Here is a 16,819-nt window from a genome sequence, read left to right on the forward strand (position 1 = left end):
ATTTTGTAGGCTTTACAGCAGCCATAAAATTCTTGATTGAATTCTGTCTGATTTCCGTAAAGTCCAGAGGACTCTTTGATATAATAAATGCCTTCTAATTGATTTGCCTGAACTAAGAAATATGAGTTAGGCTAAGGCCTGTGAATATTTACCCCCGAAGATTGTTTTCTGGTAAAGCATAATTCTTCATTTATTGATAGCAATTACCACTGAATTTTGTGGCCTGAATTTTCTATTGCAATTGACAGATAAATCATAAAGTTGAAAAGTGCATGATGTTCTTTAGCAGGGAATAAACACCAGCGCTCTATAGCTTTAAGATTATATTTGACCTTATTACAGAGAGATCAGCCAACTTGGAAATAAGCAACTACTAAGCAGGGGCCATAATTTTAATACTGGTTTCTTGCTCGGAAGAACAGCCTGCGCTCTGTTGCCACAGCTGCCTAATTGACGTTTGATCACACAGCTGGATCACGCACCAGTGACCGCTTCGCAGCTTTGGCAGCTCATTGCTGCTACACTAACTTTTTGTTTCTCAATCATAAGCAAATTAAAGCCGGCAGCTGCAAAATCATCAATAGGTTAAATTCATTAGCTGTTCTCGGTATGAAATAAACAGGAAAATGAAGCTCTCCTTGGTTTTAATTAGTTCTTATAAAAGTTGGCAGGGAAACAAAGACATTTGTACACTCCTTTATTTTTATAAGAGACTTGCCCGAAAGAAAAACCTCAGACATGTAATTTCCTTTTTTTTTCTTTCTTTTTTTTTTTTTTTTTTTCTTTTTCCTCCTCCGCTGCTTAATGCTCTCAGTCAGAGGCTTAACCCGGCACCCTCCCTCCAAGGGCAGAGAGGAAGGTGGTTTGGCAAGGGGTTAGGGTTTGTCTCTGTTGTGCGGATCAGGGCATGTTCCGGGGAGGCAGCACAAGCCGTTTCCACAGCGATAGGCCACATTCCCTATTTACAGTCTCCCGTCCGGGTAATTCATCCCCAGGAGAAGCCTTCTCTGAGGGATGCGGTTCTGCAATCATTACCGCTGGCTCTAGGCCATGCCACATCACCCAGCGCTACAAATTTGATCTGGATCAGGTGTGGGCACACGATTACATTTTTTGTCAAATTAGCAGAGCGCTTCATGAGGGTTTTATGCCGCCCCCTCTGCTTTTATCCTGGCTGCAGGGGAACCAGGCGGTTCCGGAACGACCGAGGGGCTAGGGCTGTGTGGCCGACCCATGCCTGTTGTAGCAGACATCCCGCCAGGGCAAAGTTAACCCGTCAAAGTTTTGTTTGAACAAATTGAATTGGCAGAGAGTGTTTCAACGGGAGTGGCATGTTGTGTCACGCACCCTGTGGCACTGTAAAGCTGGCAGTGACGGCCTCCAAAATATTTAATACGCTGCCAAATATTGGCCTGTCCTATAGTCACAGACTAGTCCAGAGGAGTTTTAATTCTTCTAATTCATGCTGCTTCCCACAGAATTCACTTGTGTTTTGCACTTGTATGGTATTCTTGGTACCGCTTGTATGGTATTCTGGCCCTTCTATACTTTTTAAGGTGTAGTTTTGTGGTGAGCTGAAGACAATGTAAGACTTTACTGCTGATGAAAAGGTGTGATGTCACCACTTCCATTGCATCAGCTCTAGTAGTGATGCCAGTCATGGAGTGAGTCAGACTACCAAGTTGATTTAACTGAAAACGAAGGATGAAAAAATTATAGTAAGAAAAAAAAAAAGAGTGAAAGTTTGGACCGCTCCTCTGCTGGCAGCCCTCAGGTTGACTTGAGCCAACTGTAAGCCCACAGGTTCAGACTTTTGAGCTTCAGCTCTGAGTATGTCCTAGATGAAAGGTCTTGTCATAATAAGGGGAAAAAAAAACCCCTGAGAGCAGTTGTGATAAATGGTTAACCACGAAGCTACTAATTTACTGAAGCATTAGTCTGCTGATTTATTGGGAAATATTTCCAGTGGCTTTTTCTACACCTCATATGGGGAGAATAGCATTTGTGTTTATCGTTTTGCTTCTTCACTTTATTGGTGAAATATTTCTGCTAATTAAAAATATTTTTAGGAATTTTTACTTTCTCTCAGTAAATGACATTCAGAAAAAAATTATACCTGAGACTTCTCTCTTTTCAACTATTAATCTTTAATTCCTCTACTCCTGGGATTGCATATTGCTTTAATTCTTTGATTTTTAACTCAACCACTGACCAGACATTCCTATCTGGATCTAAATAGCTAGATAAGGTAGTTACTCCTCAGCACTTTAGAAAGAGTTTACCTTTCTCAGCCATCAATTAAGTGAGCATTTCTAAGACAGGGTAATAAATCCTCTGTGAGGATTAATGAAGCTTTAAAAAGGAATGGCTACTGACTGCCATCCCCCTTGCTGCATCCCCTCCCTCCTAGGATCTATGGAGGTAAGGAACCAGCTTGCAGGAATTTGGGAGAGAATAGTTAGGGGGTTGGTGCAGGATGGAACTGAGGACAACGTTGGGGATTTCAGGAAAGAGCTTGCTTAGCCAAAGACTGCAGGAGGTCTCAAAGCGTGGCTTAGGAAAACTGCGTGAAGGAGGAACAAGTGGAGAGAACCGTTAGGAGCTGGAGAAAGGTTGTATCTGGTGGTGAGGACTGAAAGCAGCGGTTGATTCCCAAGGAGCAGGTACCAAGAAGCTGTGGTACTGCCATTTCCTAATCTGTTTTTGGTAAAATGAGCTTAAAAGTAGTTCAAAGCACTCATTTGTACTGTTCAAGCTAATCTTACTGGTTCTTAGCTGTAGCTGATTAGCCTGTGCTAAAACGAATAACCCTGCTACCAAAACTGCTGGTTTGTTAACTTATGATAGGAAGTGGTAGAATAATGCCTTACAGTGCTACAGCTGTTTGCAAAATAAATTATCAAGGCATGGCCTAAATTCCCCGAAATTCGGGGACTCTCTTGCTTCACTTTTACTTGAAGCCCTAGATAACTCACCTCTGAGTTGTCAAAGCTATATAAACTAGACATTTCCTATCCTTTGCTTTTCAGAAAGAAATTTAAATTAAAGCCAGAGAGATTATTGCTTTACGTCTTAGTTATGGCTACCTCCTTGACCCACTTTACGTTAGGGAGGATAGACAGACATTTCTTCTAAACCACAGATGAAAATAAAATTCCCAGTGTTCCACTGAGTATCCTGCTGAAAAAAATTAAGTATATTATGTATTACTATTTACTATTATGTAAAACTTCATTTTAAAGCCTCTGATTTAATTTCTAGGAAAAAAGTGTTTATACTATGTCACTTAGGTAGTCCACGAAGCCTTTGAACTGCATTTGCTGGAATGAGCTAGGAAGTTACAGTTCTGGATCGCTTCTCTGTGTCAAGTTGACCACATAAAGGCATGAGCAGTTTGGGTACACAACTGACTGTTCACTTAAGGTTCGTATTTCTTGAGTCTGCTACTTTTTCCAGTACTGCAGTTGTGGAAAGATATTAAAAACCCAGCATATATTTAAGTTGAGATATTCCATGTGAATAGTAACAGAAGGTCACAATATGTTCAGAGAATTCAAATATATGAATGTTCTCTTATGAATACTTAGTTCTTGTATAGATGGAGTTGCAGATGGGTTACCAGATGGAATACCTTCCTTCCAATATAATTATACGTATTTAAAAACAGATGCAATGCAATCATATTATTTAAATCAATTCTGTTATTACTTTTGAAGCCATAATGACAGTAACTATTCTGTAACAGAGAAATGTGGCAAGAGGAATGTAATTTCTTGCTGTGGAATTATTGGGCTTGCTGAGATCTCAAAAGGCTGCTCTGAAGAAAGGACCTTAAACCAATTCTCTCTTCTCTAGGAGATTGTTTGAGTATCTAATAGGTAGCATGCGCTAGATGTCCAGGAGCATATGGAGCAGAACTGGCTAAAGAAGAAATGACAAGAAGAACATTTTGGGACATAGCTGCCTCAGAAGTACTCTTCCCCTGTTAACAAATATCAGTCCCTGTGCCTGAGCCGGAGGCCCAACACATCATGGCAGAAGCATCCTTTTCCACTTGCTCAGTCTTTTGCCCTTTGATTAGCTTGCTCAGCTGGGTGTTATTAAGGTTGACATCACCATAGCACAATATTCAAAAATAAAACAAAAGATAGATCCTGCCCAAAGAGTGAAAAAGCAGTACACACTACCACCCTTTCTCAGTGTACATATTCTCTCATCTCATCAGCCTACCTGCCATTACTCATATCCTCATGCTTTAATTGTTTTGGTTCTTTTTTTTTTTTCAAACTGACATTCATTCCCCTGTGAAAAGTCATCAACTAGCAAGAGCTCTTGTTTCGGTCTCCTCACCTGCTGCTCTTCTCTTGTCATTTCTGGTCAGTTACCAATATAAATTTCAACATCCTAGCTAATATCCTTACCACCTTTTTGGTAGAGCAAGGGACATACTTCTAAAGGGGGCATATTTCTAAAAATAGAAATCACACTGGGGAAGTTTTGGGGAAAGGAAGCAGGGCCACCTAGAGCCAGTTGCCCAGGACTATGTCCAGGCAGCTTTTGAATATCTTCAAGGATGGAGACTCCACAGCCTCTCCGGGCAGCCTGTGCCAGTGCTCGGTCACCCTCACAGTGAAAAAGTGTTTCCTGATGTTCAAAGGGAACCTCCCGTGTTTCAGTTTGTGCCCATTGTCTCCAGTCCTGTCACTGTGCACCACAGAAAAGAGCCTGGCTCTGTCCTCTTTGCACCCTCCCTTCAGGTATTTACATACATTGATGAGATCCCCCTGAGCCTTCTCATCTCCATGCTGGACAGTCCCAGCTCTCTCAGCCTTTCCTCACAGGGGAGGTGCTCCAGTCCTTTCATCATCTTCGTGGCCCTTCCCTGGACTCTCTACAGTACGTTTGTACTGGCAGGCCCTGATCTGGACACAGTACTCCAGGTATGGCCTCACCAGTGGTGAGTAGAGGGTAAGGATCACCTCCCTTAACCTGCTGGCTTTACTTAAGTACGTCAGCAAAATAATTTATTTCAGTCCCCAAATTCCTCTGAGTAAATTCAGAGATTTTCTTTCCCTGTCACTATTGGCAGAAAGAGTCAGAAGCTGTAGGTTCTCCATGAAGGTCAGGAGTGCCCCATCTGACCACTTGTACCTCCTTCATGCTTTGGTGATGTCGATATTAACACCGCTATATCCAACAAACTAAGAAAACCATTCAGCTTTTAAAAATCGTTGTGCCTTGCCTTGGAAGCTAAAAATTCACACCACTGTTGAGCAATGATGCCAGTCCTTTCATGCATTTCAGCTCCAGGCTCTTAGTTCCTGAACTTGCTATGAGCCAGGAAAAGGAGGGAGCGGTGGGAGGAAGGACCGGAGTGACTCAGAGTTCCTCAACCTTTAGCTCTGGTTGTGTGTAACCGTAGGCTTCTGAAGCAACCCTGGACCTCCTGCTCTGTCTGGGCCATGTTTCAAATTTTTGTAGGCTGATATGCAACTTTACCTTTCCAGACATGTTCTGATTTGTCTGTTTTGAAATGCAGGCAACATATAAATGAAAGGTAAAGTGTAAGTAAGGCCATTTAGATAGAAGGTCCTTTAGGAATAGGACTGTCTTTTAGTTTTGTTTTGCCTGCCTTTTAGTTGTCTGCCACAGGGAGGTTGTGGTGCGCTATTAGGTGTTACGATACAAAAAAAGTACAAATTAATGAAAAGAGTGAATAGGTATTACATTTTATATTTCATTCTTCTAAATTATATAGCTGAACTGACAAAAGAATTACGACAATTCATTAAAGTTTGAGTCTTTTAAAGATTCGTTAGAATGTGCTTAGGATATAGAATCCCCAAAGAAAAAAAATAAATAGATTTGCAGAGATAGTGTTCATTTCTTTCAAACAAAACAGTAGTGCTTATAAGAAAAGCCAGAAAAGCCATGTAGGTTACAGAGCAGCGTTAGCTCAACACACCAGAGGGAGCTGTATTCCCACAGAACTGTAGGTCTAGGGATGTGACAAGACTGCAGAACAGCAATGTTTTTCTTGATAATAGGATGTATATAAGTACAGAGGATTTGAGTAACCTCAAAGTGATTTTATTTTCTTCCTTTTATATTTTTTCCCCTTCATTTCTTCTTACTATTAAAAAGTGGACTTTTTGTTTTGTTTTGTTTTGTTTTGCCAGAATGATGAAGTCATTTCAAAGATTGAGATCATGCAAGATGATTGAATTATCTGGTTTGTTGTGTTCACACAATGTAATAAATAGAATAGAATTAGCTGTACCTACTCTGTTGTTAATGTCCTGGGAAAGATATTTTGACAATGCTATTTTGCCTTCTCATAACTATGAAAAACATTGACATTTTAGGTTGAAATGTGCCTTGCCTTGTCCCCATCCAAGGCTGAAATTTGAGGGAATGTTTGAAATTAAAGAATATACCTAAGAACAAGAGAAATGTTAAAATCACATGCTTCACATTAAAAAGCATCCACTTAATTTTTTTTCTATCGTTGTCATACTGTTGCTTCCTTATTCATAAATAGTGTTTTTATATGATTGTAATTAATTATGCTTAGGTTTTGTTTGTTTTTTTTTTTAATTGATTCATAGTTCCAGTCTTGCAGTTGAATCCAAGCACAAACTCACTGACTCTTGCCAAAGCAGACTTTACTGGGTTATGGGGCTCTGTGAGTCCATGTGCATGACTTTAATCTACATAAAAGTAGATCACGTGTTCTGGGTGTACTGGGTGTCGTGGCAAGATTTTGGTAGCAGGGCGCTGGAGGGACGCCCCTGAGGGATGAGGTCAGGGGCTGGTTACAGCTGGCTCTACGACAGACCCACCGCATATCACGGATGGAAATACTTGACGTGGTTATGATTTAGCAGCGATTCAAAATTTATTAATGATGTAAGGTAGATCAAGAGGTTGAAATTTTAGCATCACTTAGTCATTAACCGGTTTAGAGGTTTACAAAGTGAGTAAACAAAATAATTGAACAGCGACTTAATTACAGATTCAAAGATGGCAAGATGCAGACTGACTGGCTGTAAGGTATCCCAAATCAATACATATACATATGGGCAAAAGCACAGATCTCAAATTAATTACTCATGAGCAAAATATAAGCATGCACACACACACACATACACACAGGTTTCTGATTGGTAAAATCAGGAATTTCTTAACAGTGGGTGACTTTAAAGAGCTGACAGGTACTGCTTTAAAGTCCTACACATGCACGAACAGACAGAAGAACATCCACATCCATAAAGCTAATGTATATATATCACAAACATGCAGGTGGAGAGGTGGATGGAAGAGAGGTTAACCTATAGTCAAAATTTCCCTTACTTGAATTTAGGGTAAATATTCACGGTGCATTGGCGTTCCTCAATGGGCAGTGGTTGAGGCTCAAGAAGGATTCTTTTGCCCCGGCCTTGAGGTGTCAGCCTGAGCGGCGTCTCAACTCAAGGGAGATACTGGCCACAGCCCACTGCCATCCAGAAGAGCTCAAAGGGTCTTTACTAGAATCGCTACTTATAGGATCCGAGGTAATTTACTTTTGTTGGGTACTTTTCCACTCTGGCCCAGCTTGGACAACGGACTATTCTGTACTTTTCACCAGTTATGCAAGCCCAGAAGTTGCTAGATCTTGGGGTCCTGGTATCCCCCCACTCTGTGGCCACGATCTGTATGTTGTCAGGAGTGATCAATTATAGTTATTATCTTCAAGCAGTAGGAGCCGTGGGGACCAGGCACACTGTTGTGTTCTGGTCTGTTGCTCTCCACCTTTTCTTTCTTTCATGTTAGACCATTATGTTACATTCTGGTCCATTGTATTATTATATGGCCCATGTAGGGAGGAAATCACGCCAAGTACCGAGTGGCCTGAAGGTGGGGGTGGGGTGTGGTTGCACCACCACACTGCAGGACACAGAGAAGCCCATCAGCCAAGCTGGTGACACCTCTGGGAAGACATATTTAAGAAAGAGCAAAACACTCCATAGTAGTGAGGAGTGAGGGAAAAGCGTGAGAAACAGCTCTGCGAACACTGAAGTCAGAGAAGAAGGCTGAGGAAGAGATGCCCCAGGTGCCTGAGCAGAGATTCCCCTGCAGCCTGTGGAGAGGACCGTGGTGGAACAGGTATTTCGCTGCAGTCCATGGAGAGGATGACACCAGAGCAGATATCCACCCCAGAGCCCATCTACCCCATGCCAGAGAAGATTGATATTTCTTTCCTACAGGAACTGTGGTTCACAGAGAGGAGCACATGCAGGAGGAGGTTCTTCTGACAGGAAAGGTAGCCTATGGAGGACTCACACTGGACCAGTTTGTGAAGGACTGCAGCCTATGGGAAGGACCCATGCTGGAGCAGGAAATAAGTGTAAGGAAGAAGAATCAGCTGAGAGAAGCAGTTATGAAATCACAGAATCACAGAATGGTTCAGGTTGGAAGGGACTTTAAAGATCATCTAGTTCCAACCCCCCTGCCATGGTCAGGGACACCTCCCACTAGACCAGGCTGCTCAAAGCCCCATCCAGCTTGGCCTTGAACACTTCCAGGGATGGAGCATCCACAACCTCCCTGGGCAACCTGTTCCAGTGCCTCACCACCCTCACAGTAAAGAATTTATTCCTGATATCCAATCTAAATCTACCATCTGTCAGTTTGAAACCGTTACCCCTCATCCTATCATTACATTCCCTGATAAAGAGTCCCTCCCCGTCCTTCCTGTAGGCCTCCTTTAGGTACTGGAAGGCTGCTATAAGGTTTCCCTGGAGCCTTCTCTTCTCCAGGCTGAACAATCCCAATTCTCTCAGCCTGTCCTCATAGCAGAGGTGCTTCAGCCCTCTGATCATCTTCATGGCCCTTCGTGTCACTGCAACCCCCCATTCCCTGTCTGCTATGGGGGTAGAGGACTTGGGAATGAAGGAGTGAAGTTGAGCCTGGAAACAGTGTGGTGGGTGGAAGGCATTGTTTTCATTTTTGTCTCTGTTTCTCACCATCCAAATCTATTTTAATTGGCAGTAAATTAAATTAATTTTCCCCAAGTTGAGTTTGTTTTGCCCGTGATGGTAACAGGTATCTTTATCTTGATCTATAAGCTTTTCATCTTGTTTTCTCCTCCTGTTCTGTTGAGTAGGAGGAGTGAGAAAGGGGCTGGGTGGGGGTCTGGCAGCCAGCCAAGGTCAACTCACCACAAAACCAGATCATTTGGAATTGGGTGATCTGGGAAATGAACTTTTTGCGTTCAAAGGATGAACTATTTGGTTCCAAGGATAACATACCAAGAGCAATTGGTTCTTTCAGTCTCTAGCATTTACGGTCTTCTCTATTCCAAAGGGAAAGGAACGTCTCTCCAGACTTTTTCATTATGTAAGTTAGAGGAGAAGCTCCATCAGAGTAAAAGAAGACACCATACATCTTCTGTTTTGATGTAAAAATTTACAAGAACTCAGGAGGAGTCCTAAAGGGACTTCTTCAGTTAATTGTGTTCTGGCAGAGGCTATATAGTAAAACTTAAGTCATGACTCTTCTCAAAAAAGTGAAAATTTGAGCAAGAGTGTTGTACCATTAAACCAATTTGCATGGCAAAAAAACCAAAATCAAGATCCCATCAAAAGTAAAGCGCTGAAGAACAACTAACTAAATACACAAATGTCCCATATTTTTTGGTGTCATTAACTCTCAGATGTATCAGCCTTTAGGCTCATGAATGTTTTATTTGTTCTTTCATAGGTCTTCCTGAGAGATAACCAATTGGATACTGGACAAACAAACAAAAAGAGTAATCAGACTCCACTGACCTGTTTACCCTTGATTGTGAAGGATGAAAAGCAGCAGCCGCTTTCCGTGGAAGAGGGCTTCTAGTGGCACTTGCTTCTTTCCTTTTGGATTATATTGGCATAAAGACATCAAGATATTGGACTGATAATGTTGTGACTTTATACATGCCAGACTGTGTTCCATCGCTTTTTGAAGCAGGTATGTTATTTTAATCACCTTGCCTTATTTTTCAGCGCAAATTCAAATTGATGATGGGTATGGTAGAAAAAAAGGCATATTATTACAGCCCCTGCGTAGTATAAAATTTGTACAGAAAAATTTGAAATTAACTGGGGTCCCATTCTCTTAGGAGATGTGGAATTGTTATCAGAATTTGGATTGTCTTTTAATACATTATATTGTCATTCAAGGAAGAAAACAGTATTTGCTTGACTCTGTTCTACTGGAACAAAAATACATAACTTGAAAATAGGATTCTAATGTAATTTCAGCCATCAGGAATGGATTTCGTACTAAAATTGGAACTGTTATATCTTCCTTAATAAAGAGAGCATAACTTTTTCTAGATGAGTGTCATCTCATTGTCCTTTTAGTATTTTATAGGACTGCTTTAAATAAGTCAGAAATAACTTAGAGTATCTAGAAGTTTAAGGTGATTAATCGCTAAAAGACTGAATAGGCTAGTGAGTTTAAATTTCCATAGCTGACTGGGTTATTAATATTATTTTATGAGAAGTACAAATTACTCGACTTTTTAGGTCTTCAGAATAAAATCCATCATAACTTTAATTTTGTTTTATTCATCAAGGTTACAATGTAGCTAATCAGCATTATGTAACATAATTTTTAAATAATGCTGTATATCTGTGTCTTCGCACAGTTGCCCACCATTATCTTGTGCATTAACAGGCTTGATGTGGCTTGCATGATTCCAGCGTGATCAGGATAGATCCCAGGATTATGTTAAATATGCTCTGGACATACCATTATTAACAAGTAGAACTGTAACTACTGCAGGTGGTAAAGTACTATCTATAAGCTTGTATACAATTTCATTCTTAATTGCTAATTATAAATGAAAATTCAGTCCATTTAGTTGATGGCTTATATGACACTTAAAAGTAGAAAGGATTTTTTTCACAAGACCCTAAATTGTATGTTAGCTTATTAGAAAAAGAAAACATCAAAGTAAATATGAATAAATTTAGGTCTTTTAGAAAATCAGATACTGTGTGCCAGAATTACTCAGTTTATTATATTTCTGTGTGTATTTACATGGTATTTGATTTTCTTTTTGGTACTGAACAAAGCTGAAGAGCTTAAAAATGTTACATGGCTGGTTCTGAACCAAAATGTGCTCTAGTAAATAATATATGAATAATGGCAAGATAGTGTTTCTAGCTCAGCAATGAGAAGGGTAAATAGCAGAATGGGTAGTCTTACCTAACAAAACAGGTTCTCAGAAAGTTTTATTGTGGCTGGGGTTACAGCTCACTTTTAGGCTTTTCCTGTGATCATTTCTCAACATTTGGAGAAGGGTGCAACATACAAAGAAATAAAGAGGTTGTGGTGAGAGTTTTGTTGTGGCAAGTCTACCATCAAAGAGCTGCAACTTTCTCTTATAAATGATAGGTATCTATACCTGGTCTTTTAAATAATGGTTTATATGAGTTTCTTCATGTCATTGCCTATCATTAGCTAGGGCTCGTTTAAAAACATTTGGTTCTTCGAATCCAGAAGGATGAACTATGAACTGTAAGGAGGTAGTAGAGCCTCTGAGTGGAAAATTACTTGTTTGTCTGCCATGTCTCTGTGATGAAAGAAGGAATGAATGATAGATCTGAAGTGGACTAAATCTGTGCTTAGCTTTTATTGGCACTGTAGTGTAAGAGCACCTTGTTAAATTTATCACAAGCTCATGAATTCAGCCCGAAGTCTTGTATCTCAAATAAGGTAGAACCCTGATTGATGTCAGTATTTCCCATGCATAAGTTTTCAATAAATGCTTACTTTTATAATACTGAGGTCGATTCTTGGTTATCTAGTCTCGTTGCCTATGTCCAAATTCATTCCACCTGTCCTCAGGCACAGTTGAGTTGGGAATGCAGCCATCCTGAACACGCTGAAGAGGTAATAGGGAGAAAGTACTTGGTCGGTTGTCCTCTGAGTATGTATCTCTGTCTGTTGACAATGTAAGGAGTCTAGTTTGACTAAGCTTCAAACTTAATCACTCATCTTGAGCACCTACAATTGGTTAGGCTGAATCTGAGCCCTTGTGTTGAGAAAGCAAAAATTCACCACTGTGTTGCATTGGGTTATACTCAGAGATACAAAACTCTTACCCCACTGCAAGAGGCCAATGCCTGAAATAGTGGAGTTATTCTTCTAAGACTCAGAAAAGATAGATGTAACCAAACACAAATAAAACTAGGTGGAAATACTATGAGCAGGCATTCATGCTGTAGGAAATTTAGCCATTAATTTCAGCGAGAGCAACATCAAGGTTTTATATGAACAGTGTTACCTAACACAAGAGCTTCTGTTCTTTGTTGTTTCCTTTTCCATTTTCTAAAATAATTTTAAAATATTTTAACGGATGGAGAATAATTTAGAGGAGATTTTATTCTAGTTTCTCTTTCATGTCTTTTTAACCTCTTACTACCTGATTAAAATCTATTAAAATGAACAAGAAGAAATATTATCCATATATACTTGTAGTCCCTGCTATTTTAAATTCTGTTCTACATTAACAGCTTTGGTAATGCACTGCTAACATGGCTGAACAAAGGCAACGTGCTTTGTCAACATCAGGGGAAGCGTTATATGAAATCCTGGCCCTAGAGAAGGGAGCAACACGTGATGAGATTAAGAAGTCCTACAGGTATGTAAAATGTGCTTTGCAACATGTCTAAAAATGCTTGTGTCTGGCATGATTATGATGGTAAAACCTTTTGAGTTAGCTGCACTGTAGACATTCATTGTTACTTTTTTTTTTTTTTTTTGCACCTTGAGAGCCTGAAAAGAAACAGAGATGATGCAATGTGAATCCATTGATTTCATCCCAAAAGCAATCTGTGTGCTTCATCTAAAATGTTTTAATCTGTCTGAATTAGAGGTCAGACTATTAGGATAAAATAACACAGACTATGCTTGCAAAATGCTGTCTTTGAATACTGCACCCCGTGTGAACTATGTTGAAAAGTAAAGCAAATGCAGAAAAGTGCTATAATAATGATTCAAGAACTAGAGTAAGAGACATAAGGAGTTTGATCAGTTTATTTTGTCATTAAAAAAAAAAAAGAGCAATAGACTATTTGACTATAGTGTGTAATATTTTTGAAAGGGGAAAAATGCTAGGTGTGAGAGGGTTCTTGACTTTATGTAGGCGGGTATAACCAAGATCAGTGCTTGGAATCTAAAAGCGATTTGAGCTGAAAAAGAGGTACATGTTTTTAACAGTGAGCATAACCAACCACCAAAACATACTGGCACAGGAAACGGTAGGTTCTCTATTGAAAAAGAAGAGAGGATTTTAAGATAAGTTTTACTCAAGTAGAAGTTATCAAAATGGTGAAATGTATTTTATTGTTGAAATGTAACAAGACCTAAAAGTAAGACTAGAAAATTTTATGGGTCGTTTTGCTCTTAAAGCTGTTGTGCTGCTGTTAAAAAGAGAAAGAACTTTAAATGTCATGAGTGAAATAGATGTTGTTGACATCAAAATATGCCAGACATGTACTTTCAGGTTTAATAAATATAGTAAAACTTTTATTACAGCATCATTCTGGGTGTTGCTGGTTGTACTGTATTACCAGTCAAACTTTAACACAGCTTGCTTTTCCTAACAAATGCAAGGATATATTTGAACTGAAAAAGAGGTTATGAAATATATCTATTTGTAGGTTGTTTAGTTTGAATTTTGTGGGGACTCTTCCCTTTGGTTTTGAACAAATTGCATCTCTCCTGCTTTCTGTTCCTAAAGGCATTTATTCAATGGTGTTGGGAGAAGTAGTGAATGTTCAAACTTTTCACACAATGGAAGGGAAGCTATTGACATCTCCTGATTCTGTTGTCTTGCATAACTATACCACGGGGGGATAAACTTACTACAGTATCAAATTCACTCATGACTTGCACCTTCTGTGTCCCTGTAGTATAGCCTGGCTGCAGAAACCATCTTCTATATCAAACCTCATGTTTTCCTGTTGCTTTTACATTTAAATTTATGTTTAGGAGGCCTTCTTTAATCCCCAAAGGAGAGAGTTGTCATGGAAGAATGTAGAATGGAATTAACTATATTTCATGCTGAACATGAAGAAGGATGATTTACACAGTGATCTATGGTAACACTGACAGTGGTGCTTTATCCATCTTTATTAGTAATTATAGCAAAAAAAAGGCTGCTTCTGACTAAAGTGGAAATGTCAGAGGGATTCACTTTTAATGGAGTAGCTGTAAATATTTGCAAGATAAAATGATGAGTCAGTCTCATAGATTTGCTTTAATTATCTTTTAATTTATGCTAATCCAAAAATCTGCTGCTGAACTGGTATTCTTTAGTACAAGGTATAAAACCAGCAATACCTGATTCTGAGTTTCCTGCCATTATTAATTAAGTCAGTATTAATCATACTACCACAGCCCAGGGCAAAATTTACTTTTTAATAAACATGACAGAGGTACCTCTCTGTGCTTTTATTTGGAGTTTGGCACAGTTTAATTTATCAAGGACTACAGCTAACAGGCTTCTAATCAGCAGAATTTCAAAGGAGATCTGTTTATGTTCAACAGCCTGCAAAAATAATCTTTAGAAACATTTTTGGCAAAATCACTTAAAGTATACTTTGGCTACTGCTTTCCAGTCTGAGAGTGAAGTAATATGCAAAGAGATAATGTATTTCTTATGTTTTCTTAAGAAGTTTGAAAAGATACAGTATGCTAGACGACTTACAAAAAAATAAGTACATCAAGACTTCTGTGAGAAAGTACACATTGGTGATTTGGAATTTTATTAGAAAATGTGTGCAGTACTCTGAATGCCATTTAATTACTGCCAAACAGGGATAATCCCTTACTTATGCTTATGCCAATGGCCTGTACTACTCCTGATATAGCCCTGGCTGCTCTCCTCTGGGCACACAGGGAGCTCAGGCCCAGGAATAAGACTTTGAGTCCGGGGAAGGGGAATGGGTCTGCTCTAACATCCTGATTCAAACAGACTCAGCTCCAACATTACATCACCTTGCTCAACCCTTTAGCCCATCAAGTCATGCAAACCCACAAACAGAAAAACTCCTCAAGCTCCTTCCACGTCATCCTCTACAGCTGGACTCTCCTCATGACCAAAAAGAGCTTACCCATATCCTGCAGAAACTTCTCCCAATCCAATTTCACTCTGCTGTCCTTTACCCTCTGGTCAAACACCAGAAAAAAGCACAACATTTCCTCTAATCCGTAACCTACATCTATGACCTGGAAGGTCAGGCGTAAGCCCTCTGAACACTCTGCCTGGTGTCCTCAGTCCATCCTCACATAGAAACCCCTCAATTCTCTAAGCCTTGTAGCTCTCCGCTGAAGTTCCTCCATTTCATTGATGTCGTTCCTCTATGTCGGACCTCAAATCTGTACACAGTACTTGAGATGACATTTTACGTCTGTCAAGCAAGGATGGAGAAAATAAGGTCTCCCGTAAAACTGCCGGTGATGCTCTTGTTACATACCCGAGATGTTTCCCTACGCTTTGCTGACTGGGTACATTGCATGCTTCCACAGCCTGCAGAGAACCCAGGGAGGGAGAGAGCCCTGTGTCTGGGCAAGGGGAATGAAAAGCATTGGAGAATGCAGGCATCGATCCCGCTGCCTCTCACATGCTAAGCGAGCGCTCTACCACTTGAGCTAATTCCCCAGCCCACAGCCTCTATCTGAGGTCCTTTCTCCCTTCCAGCCACCCACCCCTGGCCCAGCCTGCCCCACACCCGCACTCTGGGCCTTCCCATCGGACTGGCTCCCACACACCCACATCCACCCTCCCACTCACTTGCCGGAGGGAGGTCACTCCTCAAAAACCCCAGCGCTCAGCACCACCATCCCCAGCCCAGCATTCACCTCAAACTGCCTTGGCCAGTCATCTTCTGCACCTCAAGCAAGAGTTCAGGGCTGTGCAGCCCTTGAAGGAGAATCACCCGGGCAGGGCCAAAAGACATTGGCACTGCAGGGTGCGGTGCAGAGCCAAAAGGGCACTCCTTCGAGCCGGAGTTGAACCAGCGACCTAAGGATGGCCGTGCAAGGGAGCCTACAGTCCTCCGCTCTACCAGCTGAGCTATCGAAGGAAGCATGGAGCCCTGCCCAGTACCTCGCCCATCACACACTCATCCAACGCTTCTCCATGCAAAGCGGAGAACAATGCCTCTGCTCCAACATCCTCATTCAAATAGACTCGGCTCCAACATCATACCACCTTGCTCAACCATTTAGTCCACCAAGGCATCCAAACCCACAAACAGAAAAACTCCTCAAGCTCCTTCCACGGCATCCTCTACAGCTGGACTCTCCTCAGGGCCACAAAGAGGCTTACCCGTATCCTACTGCAGCTTCTCTCGATTCCATTTCACTCTGCTCTCTTTTGCCCTCTGGTCAAGCGCCAGACAAAAGTACATTTCCTCTACTCAGGAAGGTCCTCCTGAGTGCTGGAAGGTCACGTGTAAGCCCTCTGAACCTCTCTTTCTCCAGGCTGAACAGGCCCAGTGTCCTCAGCCCATTCGCTCGTAGAAATACCCCCATTCCCTGAGCTTCCCCATAGCGCTCCACTGAATTGACTGCCTTTTCGTGATGAATTTCCTCTACGGTGGAGCTCAAATCTGGACAGAGTGCTCGAGATGATATTGGACTTGTGTCAAGCAAAGAGGGAGAAAATAAGGTCTCCTGTAAAACTCCTGGTGATCCTCTTGTTACACCCCGGGATGTTACACCCCAGTAGAATGTCCTACTCTTTGCAGACTGGGTACACCGTGAGTTTCCACGGCCTCCAGAG

The 16,819-nt window shown here is 40.9% G+C and overlaps 1 protein-coding gene and 1 non-coding gene across 2 annotated transcripts in view; one reads left to right on the top strand and one right to left on the bottom strand.

Moving 5' to 3' along the window:
• Positions 1–9,861: 9,861 nt before the first annotated feature.
• The window catches only part of DNAJC5B (DnaJ heat shock protein family (Hsp40) member C5 beta), a 49,280-nt gene continuing 42,322 nt past the window's right edge, over positions 9,862–16,819 (top strand). Inside the window, exons 1-2 of the mRNA XM_063324011.1 lie at positions 9,862–9,987; positions 12,543–12,670. Coding sequence (XP_063180081.1) covers positions 12,564–12,670 — 107 coding nt within the window. The 5' untranslated portion in view covers positions 9,862–9,987; positions 12,543–12,563. The remainder of the gene's footprint in view (positions 9,988–12,542; positions 12,671–16,819) is intronic.
• TRNAY-GUA (transfer RNA tyrosine (anticodon GUA)) lies at positions 16,030–16,118 on the bottom strand. Its single transcript is given in 2 exon segments — positions 16,030–16,065; positions 16,082–16,118. It is a non-coding gene; the product is annotated as a tRNA-Tyr (tRNA).

The sequence above is a fragment of the Chroicocephalus ridibundus genome, chromosome 2 (genome assembly GCF_963924245.1).
Source record: "Chroicocephalus ridibundus chromosome 2, bChrRid1.1, whole genome shotgun sequence".
NCBI classification, from domain to species: domain Eukaryota; kingdom Metazoa; phylum Chordata; class Aves; order Charadriiformes; family Laridae; genus Chroicocephalus; species Chroicocephalus ridibundus.